This window comes from Schistocerca nitens, chromosome 6 (genome assembly GCF_023898315.1).
Source record: "Schistocerca nitens isolate TAMUIC-IGC-003100 chromosome 6, iqSchNite1.1, whole genome shotgun sequence".
Classification (NCBI taxonomy): domain Eukaryota; kingdom Metazoa; phylum Arthropoda; class Insecta; order Orthoptera; family Acrididae; genus Schistocerca; species Schistocerca nitens.
The window spans coordinates 365,430,527-365,443,776 of NC_064619.1; the positions used below are offsets into that span (position 1 = coordinate 365,430,527).

At 44.7% G+C, this 13,250-nt stretch overlaps 1 protein-coding gene across 1 annotated transcript in view; it reads left to right on the forward strand.

Moving 5' to 3' along the window:
- The window catches only part of LOC126263363 (uncharacterized), a 146,078-nt gene that overhangs the window by 98,101 nt on the left and 34,727 nt on the right, over positions 1-13,250 (forward strand). Inside the window, exon 4 of the mRNA XM_049960453.1 lies at positions 8,198-8,374. Coding sequence (XP_049816410.1) covers positions 8,198-8,374 — 177 coding nt within the window. The remainder of the gene's footprint in view (positions 1-8,197; positions 8,375-13,250) is intronic.

Below are 13,250 nucleotides of genomic sequence, written 5' to 3' on the forward strand. Positions count from 1 at the left end.
GTAGGACGCCCACGCCTAATCACAGAACGTACAGGTGTGAGGGTTGCGTTCTCTGTAACGCAAGGTAGGCGGCGGTCTTTAGCAGATCTTGCGGCAGAGTACCTTGCTGGTGTACACCATTGGTGCACATTGTTGAACATGGGGCTACGGAGCAGACGACGCGTTCCCACTTTGATTCAATTATATCGTCACATACAATTGTTCTGAGCGTGGGATCGTCGAGTCAATTTATTTATTACACTCTAGCCTGTTACCTATAATTTCAACACGTAATCATCGATACTGGGCCTTGAATCGATGGAAACGTATCACTTGGTCGGATGAACCACGTTTGTTACTACACCAGGTGTTCGTCTCCGAATATTCCGTCACCCACGCAAACAGCTGCTCGAAACATGCACTGCGCCGTAGACGCAGGCCGGTGAGACGACATTCACCTGGCCTGCCATGGAAGCTGTGGTAGTTGTCCGCGGCATCGCGAACGCTTAGAAAACCTCCATGAACAAAGGAAGTGGCTTACAAAACACTCGTTCGACCTATACTTGAGTATTGCTCATCAGTGTGGGATCCGTACCAGGTCGGGTTGACAGAGGAGATAGAGAAGATCCCAAGAAGAGTGGCGCGTTTCGACACAGGGTTATTTGGTACGGAGATGTTTAGCAAACTCAAGTGGCAGACTCTGCAAGAGAGACGCTCTGCATCGCGGTGTAGCTTGCTGTCCAGGTTTCGAGAGGGGGCGTTTCTGGATGAGGTATCGAATATATTGCTTCCCCCTACTTATACCTCCCGAGGAGATCACGAATGTAAAATTATAGAGATTCGAGCGCGCACGGAGGCTTTCCGGCTGTAGTTCTACCCGCGAACCATACGCGACTGGATCAGGAAAGGGAGGCAATGACAGCGGCAAGTAAAGTGCCCTCCGCCACACACCGGTGGGTGGCTTGCGGAGTATAAATGTAGATGTAGATGTAGACTATGTGGCCATCATTGAGGACCCCACGTACCCTTTCACGTTCGGTGTCACCATCAGTGGCAGTGGCATCTCCTGGCAGGATAACTATCCGTGTTAACAAGGCAAGAATTGTGCTACACAGGTTTTAGCAGCATGACAGTGAAATCGCGTTCATAGTTGGTTACCTAATTCACCAGACCTGGTCCCGATGTAACGCATGTGAGGCGCTGCTACACGTCTACAGACCATTAGGAATTGCGCGACCTGCTCGCAGACACCCTCTTGAACCTACCAATGGCCTTGCCGAATCCATGTCAAGCAGAATCGTTGCTTTATTGTGTTCCAAACGTTAGATTAGATTAGATTACGTTCCATAGATCCGTGCTGAAATAACAATACTAGTAGTATGAATATATACAATACATCATTTGTTTCTATTACAAAATTCGTCAATGGAGTAGAAGGAGTTGGCCACTAGTAAGTCTTTCACGCTCCTTTTAAACTGATCTTTATTTGTAACTAATTTTTTTATGTTTACTGGCAAATTATTGAAGATGAGTGTTCCTGAGTAGTGGACCCCTTTTTGAACTAAAGTAAGTGCAGATCATTTTTGTTCCTGGTATTGTATGTATGAACTGAGCTGTTTGTTGGAAAAAGAGATATATTATTTAGGACAAATTTCATTAATGAGTAAATAGACTGAGAGGCAATAGTTAGTATACCCAGTTCTTTGAAGAGGTTTCTACAGGACGTCCGTGAATTTACTCCACAAATAATACGTATTACACACTTTTGGACTCTGAAAACTTTTGTTTGACTTGAAGAGTTACCCCAAAATTTTATACCATATGACATTATGGAATGAAAGTAGGCAAAGTATGCAAGCTTTTTCATTTTTATGTCGCCTATGTCTGCTAACTCGAATTGCAAATACAGATTTGTTAAGGCGTTTCTGCAGTTCTGTGGTGTGCTCTTCCCAACTGAATTTATTATCAGGTTGTAATCCCAGTAATTTAAGACTGTCAACCTCTTCTGTCTGCTCTTCTTCGTATTTTATGCATATGCTGGGTGGAAACCTCTTACAGGTTCTAAATTGCATATAGTGAGTCTTTTCGAAGCGTAATGTCAGTGAGTTGGCTTTAAACCATTTATTAATATCCATGAAAATATCATTAGCAGATCTTTCTAGAACTGCACTTGACATACTATTTATTGCAATACTTGTGTCATCAGTAAACAAAACGAACTCTGCTTCTGGCAGTGTAACTGATGAGAGATCATTAATGTACACAAGAAAAAGCAATGGCCCTAAGATGGATCCTTGTGGGACACAACATGTAATTTCTTCCCATTCTGATGATGACTGATGACTTAATTCACTAGTCCCTTGCACTGACACCCTTTGTTTCCTATTAGTGAGGTATGACTTGAACCATTTTGCAGCACTGCCCGTGATACCATAGAATTCTAATTTACTTAAAAGGATGTTGTGGTTCACACAATCAAATGCCTTTGACAAATCACAGAAAATACCTGCTGCTTGTAATTTGTTATTTAATGAATTAAGTACATTTTCACTGTAGGTGTAAATAGCTTTCTCGATATCAGAACCCTTCAGAAATCCAAACTGTGTTCTTGATAATATGTTGTTTGTGGTCAGATGGTTGAGCAGTTGCCTGTACATTACTTTTTCTAAAATTTTTGAGAATGCTGGCAAAAGTGAAATCGGTCTGTAATTTGATGGTATCTTTTTATCCTCTTTCTTGAATAGAGGCTTAACATCTGCATATTTTAGCCAGTCAGGAAATGTCCCAGTTATAACTGACTGGTTACACAAGTAACTTAGAATTGTACTAAACTCACAAGAACATGCCTCAATTAACTTTGTTGATATTTCATCGTACCCACTAGAATGCTTTGTTTTTAAAGATTTTATTATGGACGTTATTTCTTTTGGTGAAGTGAGTAATATATTCATGTACTTGAAGCTATTTGTGAAGGCTAGTTTCAGATATTCAAGGGCATTATTTACTGATCCTGAAAATCCCATTCTATCAGTAACGGATATAAAGTACTTGTTAAATAGATTTGCCACACTATGCCCATCAGTTACTAATGTGTCATCTACCCTTAGTGCTATTTGCTCCTGTTCCTTTCTGGTTCTACCAGTCTGCTCTTTCACTATATCCCATATTGTTTTTATTTTGTTCCCTGACATTGCTATCTTCTTCTCGTAGTGCATTTGTTTAGACATCTGAATTACTTTTTTTAATGTTTTACAGTATTCCTTGTATTTAGCTAAATCATCAGCATTGGAGCTATTCTTGGTCGACAGATACATTTTCCTTTTTGTCTTACAGAAAATCTTTATTCCTTGTGTAATCCATGGTTTTATTATGGACTTCTGTTTAATTTGAGTAACTTTTAGAGAAAAACAGTTTTCAAACATGGTACTGACATTGTTCATGAATGTGTTATATTTTTCATTCATGTCATGAGCACTATAAACATCTTTCCAGTTCATATCTTTGAGCAGTTTTCTAAAACACTCAATTTTTGGTTGATTGACTACTCTCCTGTACTCAGATTTAGCAGTCTTGATAATCTGCTTAGAATTTACATCTAAAACAAGGAGCTGCATGTCATGATCTGACAGTCCATTTACAACAGGTTTTATGATATGATTTTGTTCCTTTGATTTGTCTATAAAAATGTTATCAATGGCTGTCCTTGAGGATTTAGCGATCCTAGTTGGAAAGTTTACAGTGTGAGTTAGATTGAAAGACAACATTACTAACTGCAGTGAATGTTTACTGGAAGATTGCATTAGAAAATCTGTATTAAAGTCACCAGCAATCAAAACACGCTATTAAGTAGGTGGTGATAATGATTTGGTTCTTCACTATGGACGAGGGGCGTTCGACAAGTGATGAAACATTTTTAGTTTTGGTTCAAAAAATGCGGAATTTGTTGTGAGACATCGTGGAATATTCCCGCTTCAGCCTCTATAGTTTCGTGAAGTTCCGAAAGGTGGCGGCGCTATACGTAGCCTTCAAAATGGCGTCCGTAACGGCTGTGGTTTCCTAGTAGAGAACTGCCACTGATATTTTTTGGTGGAAAACCAGAGCATCGTAGATGCTAATAGGCGGTTGCGGAATCGCAACAAGTTCGCGCAGATCAATCCAATCACCCGCGTGCCATCCGGCCGGAAACAGCTGTACTGCTAAAATGTTGGAAAGTACAGTTACTCTTATCCAAGGTGATCGACGGATCACAGTCACACACCTCGCTGCACAACTGTTCGGGTCTGTTGGTGGAGCTTGGTAGTGCTGACAGACTTGTCCACCACTTGGGATAGTCATAGCTGTGTGCCCGCTGGGTTCCTCACCGGTAACAGAAGACCATAAATAGCAACGCAGGGCCATCGATGCGGAATTATTTGCATTACGAGGCTGATCGTTACAGTTTGTTGTCGAATATGGTAAAAAGCGATGGGACATGACGTCGACCAATAGAGTGGTACCATTCGGGGACACAGGCCCTCGCAGTAAGGTTGCGTAAGACCCGCATTGAACGGAGAATATGTTGGGGAATAGAGTTTCGTGTCCAACAACGTGGCGAATAATATGGTGTACTGAAATAAAAACAACCTGCTTTCAAAACATAATAACTGACGAATACAATTAGGTGGAACACTACACTGCAGACAAACCATAGTCAGCTGATATCCCTGGTGCTCTAGACATAAACCAAAATGTCTCATCTGTTGATCTTTAGTCCGACACGGTATGAAATTTAAAAGTAAACTCCAGTGTATTTGTGTTAACAGAACAAATTATATGAAATTACATGATACATTATACCTGTTGTATTTGTTTATGATTCTGACGATGACTTTAGGCGACATCTGTAAACTATATAGAGTGGTTCAGTAAATTGTGATCCAGATAGAAGATTGATGAACAAACATAATAAGGTCTCTGCCCTCTATAAGGCATTCTCATCCCACATTGTATAATCATAACGTCTCAACAGCATGGCAACAATTTCAAACAGGTAGTGTATTGTCCCACAGTACGCCACTCTGTCACCTTTGCTATTGTTACCTAATAATCCATTTCCTTCGGTTCACATTTCTTCCGTTACCCGACCGAGCGACAGATACTGATCAAACAAAGGAACTTACTTAGAAATATTAGGACCATAGTCGATTCTTACAATCACTATTTGGTTTCCCAGTAATAGTTTCCGTTGTGTAGCTCCCTCCTTAAATCTTAATGAATGCCCTTGGGAGCAGATCGCGAATGACGTCCGCTTGCAAACGGGTTTGTATGTATTGTGGTTTAGAGGCCGCTTCCGTGCATTGTGGTTCAGAGGCTGCTTCCATGCCAATCTGGGACAGTGCCCACTAGAGACGTAAAACTACAACAATCTGTCGTAGATTACCATAAGTAAGAGTAGACTACGGTAGTTTTTCTTCCAGCTGTGATGTGTTGCATACCTATTGGGCGTTATCTCACAACGATCGCTTCTTTTACGTATGTGATCAGTATCTTACTACATTCCCCTAAAAACCGGAAGTGGTGAACCGTCTAGAAACTGAGTGAGGAAACATAAAGGACCGGGTTCCCTACATACACTCCTGGAAATGGAAAAAAGAACACATTGACACCGGTGTGTCAGACCCACCATACTTGCTCCGGACACTGCGAGAGGGCTGTACAAGCAATGATCACACGCACGGCACAGCGCACACACCAGGAACCGCGGTGTTGGCCGTCGAATGGCGCTAGCTGCGCAGCATTTGTGCACCGCCGCCGTCAGTGTCAGCCAGTTTGCCGTGGCATACGGAGCTCCATCGCAGTCTTTAACACTGGTAGCATGCCGCGACAGCGTGGACGTGAACCGTATGTGCAGTTGACGGACTTTGAGCGAGGGCGTATAGTGGGCATGCGGGAGGCCGGGTGGACGTACCGCCGAATTGCTCAACACGTGGGGCGTGAGGTCTCCACAGTACATCGACGATGTTGTCGCCAGTGGTCGGCGGAAGGTGCACGTGCCCGTCGACCTGGGACCGGACCGCAGCGACGCACGGATGCACGCCAAGACCGTAGGATCCTACGCAGTGCCGGAGGGGACCGCACCACCACTTCCCAGCAAATTAGGGACACTGTTGCTCCTGGGGTATCGGCGAGGACCATTCGCAACCGTCTCCATGAAGCTGGGCTACGGTCCCGCACACCGTTAGGCCGTCTTCCGCTCACGCCCCAACATCGTGCAGCCCGCCTCCAGTGGTGTCGCGACAGGCGTGAATGGAGGGACGAATGGAGACGTGTCGTCTTCAGCGATGAGAGTCGCTTCTGCCTTGGTGCCAATGATGGTCGTATGCGTGTTTGGCGCCGTGCAGGTGAGCGCCACAATCAGGACTGCATACGACCGAGGCACACAGGGCCAACACCCGGCATCATGGTGTGGGGAGCGATCTCCTACACTGGCCGTACACCACTGGTGATCGTCGAGGGGACACTGAATAGTGCACGGTACATCCAAACCGTCATCGAACCCATCGTTCTACCATTCCTAGACCGGCAAGGGAACTTGCTGTTCCAACAGGACAATGCACGTCCGCATGTATCCCGTGCCACCCAACGTGCTCTAGAAGGTGTAAGTCAACTACCCTGGCCAGCAAGATCTCCGGATCTGTCCCCCATTGAGCATGTTTGGGACTGGATGAAGCGTCGTCTCACGCGGTCTGCACGTCCAGCACGAACGCTGGTCCAACTGAGGCGCCAGGTGGAAATGGCATGGCAAGCCGTTCCACAGGACTACATCCAGCATCTCTACGATCGTCTCCATGGGAGAATAGCAGCCTGCATTGCTGCGAAAGGTGGATATACACTGTACTAGTGCCGACATTGTGCATGCTCTGTTGCCTGTGTCTATGTGCCTGTGGTTCTGTCAGTGTGATCATGTGATGTATCTGACCCCAGGAATGTGTCAATAAAGTTTCCCCTTCCTGGGACAATGAATTCATGGTGTTCTTATTTCAATTTCCAGGAGTGTAGTTATCCTCCGGTCTGTTCGTTAAAAGCCGGCCGGTGTGGCCGTGCGGTTCCCGGCGCTTCTGTCTGGAACCGCGTGACCGCTACGGTCGCATGTTCGAATCCTGCCTCGGGCTTGGATGTGTGTGATGTCCTTAGGTTAGGTTAGGTTTAAGTAGTTCTAAGTTCTAGGGGACTGATGACCACAGATGTTAAGTCCCATAGTGCTCAGAGCCATTTTGTTCGTTAAAAGTAAACAGTATTTGTAGCAAAATTGAAATTGTTAATGTTTAATGCAGATTTTATTCGAAAAGCGTTGGTATGTAACTAGAAACTGAGGTAGGTTGTGGTAAAAATAAAGAAAAGAATACGGACTTATCACACAGCGCTAAAAAAGCAGTTTCCCCAAAAAAAGGTAACATAGAAGAACCCGCAAATACATCTAATGTTTGTGCCTATAAACTGTACTCGCAACAAAAGTAAATGCTTTGATTGCATAAAAGCGCAGAAGTTAAGAGATAAGCTAATTTTTATTACTTAGAAAATGCAATTTATATTGTGTAAGGATGGCGAATACACAGTGGACTGACACTGAATGATGTGCGGTTCTAACTATGTGCGAAACAAACAACCAAACGAACAAACAAACAAAAAAGAGAGAAGTCGTCGACTCCCAGTTTCTCTCTTACACATTCGTTTATGTTTCTTCCCCTACCACTGCTACCAATACTACCGGTAATCCTACCATTTATTACGTCCTTTATGTATTGTACCAAAACTACTGAACTATAAAAGTTCCGGACCTAGACTCGAACTCGGGACCCGCGAAAGGCAAAGGTCCCGATTTCGAGCCTCGGTCCAGCACACAGTTTCAATCTGGCAGGAAGTTTCATATCAGCGCACACTCCGCAGCAGAGTGAAATTTTCATTCTGGCTACTGTAGTTTTGGTACAGCGCCATTCTAGTGCCCACATTACAGTCATGCCTTAACGACGTTTCTGTCTAAATGAAGTGTAAGACTGAAGGCAGCCTACAAGTTTTCATGTCTGTAGTCTAAACACCAGTAGCCAAAAAGTACTGGCTAAATCTGTTATTAATAAGACAGTAGGATTAATGACGACAGGCTGCACGAGAAAGAAGCAGGAAAGGTGCACGGCAGCAGACCTGGCGAGCCTGTGATAACGCCGTTGCTTCTGTTGTGCAGAGAACCGGCCGGGTCCGTCGAACCTGGGCAACGTGATCAGCCAGATCCTTCTCTGCAAGACCATCACGCCCGACTTCAACCAGGAGGAGCTGTGCAGCATCGCCAAGGACTCGCAGGACGTGCTGCGGCTGTTGCAGGACATGCAGGAGTACCTGCCGAGGCAGGAAGCGGGCACAGGTAGGCCCACCCACACACCTCTGTTCATGTCACCTCATCTCGCTTCCTTTCCCCTCCTGTTATTTAAGCAGTCGACAATCGCGTGTTTTACTGGAACAGTTACGGGTTTCGGCTGTTATCTACAGCCATCTACGGAAGTCAAAAAGGAACTAGGGCCTCTCACTTCTTTTCGTGGAAACTACGATATATACAGAAACCATAATAACACAGTTAAACAGAGCAACAGTTATAAACAGTATTTTTTCTACGTTGTAACTACCAGTCGCCATACACGTTTGCTAATGACGAGCAAGAGCCTGCATACAGGGTCCGTGAAAACCTGAAGCATCTGAGGATACCCACTGTCTTACAGCTTTGTGGCGGCATTTGAGTCTGACAACGTAGTTTGCAGGTGCTAAATCAGGACTGTGCGATGGTTATTGCTGCACAGTCTAGCAAAATTGAGCAATGATTTTCATTGTAGAACGCTATTATGGAGCCTGCAATTATCGTTCTGGAAGCGGGTCTTCTCCACTGTCCTAAATAGAAATTCGAATATTCCGCTTGGTTAGTGTTGTCTTCTAGCGTTCTGAATTTACAGTTGCTTTACGCTCTGACTCATCAAAATGAACCACACACTGCTTATATCAAAATACTGTACATACCACTTTGCATTCAGATGACTGCCTTCAACTTGTTCTTTGTTCGAGAATTTGCATGTCGCTTCCCCATGAACTCTCTTTTGGATTTCGACTCGTAGTGATGATACCACGTCTCATCTTCCGTGATGACGGTACTCAGAAAACTGTCGCCTTCATCCTTGTATAGCATCAGCTCCCGATGAATTCTCATTCAGTGATCTTTTTCGTTTCGTATATGCATACGTGGGACCTATCTCACATACATTTTGGGCAACCGTGTTTGCATAACAAAAATGGCTCTGAGCACTATGGGACTTAACTTCTGAGGTCATCAGTCCCCTAGAACTTAGAACTACTTAAACGTAACTAACCTAAGGACATCACACACATCCATGCCCGAAGCAGGATTCGAACCTGCGACCGAAGCGGTCGCGCGGTTCCAGACTGAAACGGCCACTTCTGCCGGCAGTTGCATAACAGCTTGAGTAAGGCACTACAGACGACATTCAACCCTACAAATATTATCTATGCTGTAATCCGCCGATCATCAATAATGACTTCATCGAGCCACTTACTTATGACTGGCAGCTGAGCTGAGTCGATGAAGGATGTCTTAACGTGCACATTCTTTGCACCACTTCTGAAAAGCAGTACCCACTGTGTCATATTACTCTTGTCTTCTGTAATGCCTCTACGCTCCTTTAGTGTGCATCAATGGACTTCAGTTGAAACAATTAGTCACTAAGTGATATCTTATATAGGTCATTTCAACGTTTCCTTTATAGAGATGATCTGGGACGAGTCCAAATACATGATTAATATGAATGAGCACATTATTTTTTGGATCTACTCATGCAACTACACTTAAAGATACTTAACAGGCTACTACTTTTTAAATAATATTAGTTCATGGAACAGAAGGAACTGTCCAGGAGAAATCATTTTAGGTTAGATTTAAAACCTACTTTACTGCTTGTCAGACATTTTATGATATTGGGAAAATGATGAAACATGTTTGTTCCTCCATGTTGATTCATTACTGAGTATATGAGGGCTTTAATAGTGGGTAATCAAGATCATTTTTCCTCTAGTGTTTTATGTATGGACTTCACTCTTCTTCTCAAATATGAAGGATTATTTACGATGAATTTCATTTCCGTATGTATGTACTGTGAAGGTTCAGTTAAAATGTTTAACTACTTGAAAAGCTACCTGCAGGTAAACACAATATTTTATTCTTACGGCTCACTTTTGCGCTATCAGTAATTTATTTCTAAGTGTTGAGATACCTAGAAAATTGTTCTATAAGACATTAATGAGTAGAAATATGCCAAATATGTCAATACGTTCATTCGTTTGTTTCTAAGATTAGCTATTATATGAAGAGCCAAAGCAGGTTAACTTCGTTGTTTGACAAACCCGGTAATATGCTTCTTCAGCTTCAGTTTTTCATCAGTATGTAAAACTGAAAATTTGAAGCATTCTACCCTATTTAGTGATTCCTGTTCATCAGATATGACCCTATTTGTTGTACAGAGAGATGACTATTTGCTGTACAAAACTCAATATAATGTATCTTCTCAAAATTTAGGGGAAGTTCGTTTTCAGAGAATCACTTATTGATTCCTTTGAAAACATCATTGACTTGCTAATTTGAACAGAAGTGACGAAATAAACGACACATCTGTGTTTTATATGCAGCTCGATGGCAAACGACATTTTGGAACACTCCCCAGCTACAGCAGTGTGCCTCTCTACAATGAAACCAACAGGATATTAGCGGGAAGATTCAAAGATTAGTACTATACAAACATAATCTGACTCAGACACTCAAAACTAACACAAAAAAGGAGGCATTACTTTCGAAACGATCAATTTAGATTACAGTTGACTTCTGTAAGTGTATATAAAAACAATTGTCCATCGTCGAGTTAAGTGAAACAACGAAAAAGAATCAGTCACAAATTCCTCCACAAAATACAATTATGTCATATTTCAGAGCACTCAATTTGTTTCTTCTCTGATACTACCTGAGTACTTAGCATTGCTGTGGTATGTGTTTCATCGAATCTTCTGTTAGTTATTTGTACATCTCCTCCTTTCCCCCTCCTCCCCCTCTCTGCCCACCTCCTCTTCACACCTCTCTCTGTCCACCTTCTCTATCCTCCCACTGTTTGTCATCTGCTCCTGACCCTCTCTCCATCCATTTGCTCCCCCCCCCCCCCCCCCCCTGGGACTGGGTGTTAGAATAGGCCCGAGGTATTCCTGTCTGTCGTAAGAGGCGACTAAAAGGAGTCTCACACGTTTTGGCCTTTATGTGATGGTCCCCTGTAGGGTCTGACCTCCATATTTCAAAATTTTCCTGGAGAGCGAGCCAGTTGGGGAAGGGCGCCTTACACGGTGCATCGTGTCCACCATGCGCTGAGATCTTTCGCATCCTGCATCAATGTGGATCTGCAATTCCGCTCATTTTCCAGCTGTTGGGCGAGGTCACCGTTCTTCCACTGTGCAGTATCGTTTTTTGCGCTGATGATGATAATGGAATTGTTTGCATCTGATATCCAGCATGGTAGCCAGTCCATTGTGGTGAGACTGCCATCTACCTTGTTGGTTGTAGCCACCTGACAACACAGGTATCGCTCTGCTGATGCCTGCGCTATTAACTCATTAACTCTTCACATATCCCAAGGAGTAGATGCCCGTCACCCTCGGGCATCGGGACTCCCAGCAATGGCCATCCTGCCAGGTGGCCTTTGCTGTGGCTAGGTGGCGACAGTGAGGGGGGGGGGGGTGTTCGTCGGAGTGGGTGGCATCAGGGCAGATGACACGCCATGATGAAGTGTAATACATCTTCTCTTGCTGGTAGTCAACCACCAGTAGAATCTAAGCGTTCGAGGGCTCAGTTTAATGCAAGGAAGTACGACCCCAAATCGTTCCCCTGCCTGGCCACACCATGGGAGGAACGCCAGGCTAAGGATAGCAGCAAACCTTATTCGCCCCAGTACCTAGTATGTACGAGAGCTGGGGAATCCTTTGTGTCCATGAAGCCTCAGTTCTATGTAGAGCATTTAGGGGACAAGTTTGGGGAGGTGGATGGATTGTCCAAAATGCGGTCAGGGTCTGTCTTGATAAAATCAGTCTCCTCTGCCCAGTCACAGCCATTACTTGCTTGTGACTGCTGGGGGATTTTTCTGTTACTCTCATGCCCCATAAGAGCTTAAATATGATCCAGAGTACTATCTTCCACAGGGTCTGATGACGATCTGCGCGCCAGCTTAGAGTGATGTGGTATCCATTTCAACCAGCATGTCCATCAGGGTCCGAGGGATAATCAGGTTGCCACTGGTGCCTTCATCTTGGCCTTCGAGGGTGACACATTACCCAAGGTCAAATGGTTCAAATGGCTCTGAGCACTATGGGACTCAACTGCTGTGGTCGTAAGTCCCCTAGAACTTAGAACTACTTAAACCTAACTAACCTAAGGATATCACACACATCCATGCCCGAGGCAGGATTCGAACCTGCGACCGTAGCGGTCGTGCGGCTCCAGACTGTAGCGCCTTTAACCGCTCGGCCACTCCGGCCGGCCCAAGGTCAAGTTGATGGTCTACTGCTGTGATGTCAAGCCAATATGCCTCCCTCGATGGTGTGCTTTAAGTGCTGTACTTCCAGCCTCACATGTCGAGATTGTAGATGTCCATCGCATCCCAATACTCCATGGGCCCCGCCTTCCATTGGTGTCAACTGTGCAGAGCACCATGCCCATTGCTCGCCAGACTGTAGGATTCTACAGAAGGAACGGAAAATAATGGATCAGCTGACCTATGCTGACGCTAAAAAGAAATTTGAAAGGCTCCATCCTGTGCCCATGACAACATCTTCCACCACTGTTATAACTACTGTTCCAGCTCCATCCATTGCACCAATTCTAGTCAGCTCTCAGAGTCTTCACCTGCCCCTTTGATGGTGGGGGAGCGCTTCCCTCCCTGTTGCTCCCACACCACCTCCTTTGGGAGCAGCACCCCCCCCCCCCAACCATCGGGGACATCAGTCCCCACTTCTCAGCCAGAGAAGCGTAAGTCTTCTTCGGCTCCTGCCGGTAGAAAGGGGTCCCTTGGGTCACTCCCTTCCCAGGTTCCTACCAGTGGCGAAGCGGACACCTGCCAGTGGATAAAGCAGCCACAGGTAGCTGGTCGTAGGGCTTCACAGTCCTCCTCAGTCCTGGAGACTGAATCTAAGAAGCCCTCCCAGCTAGA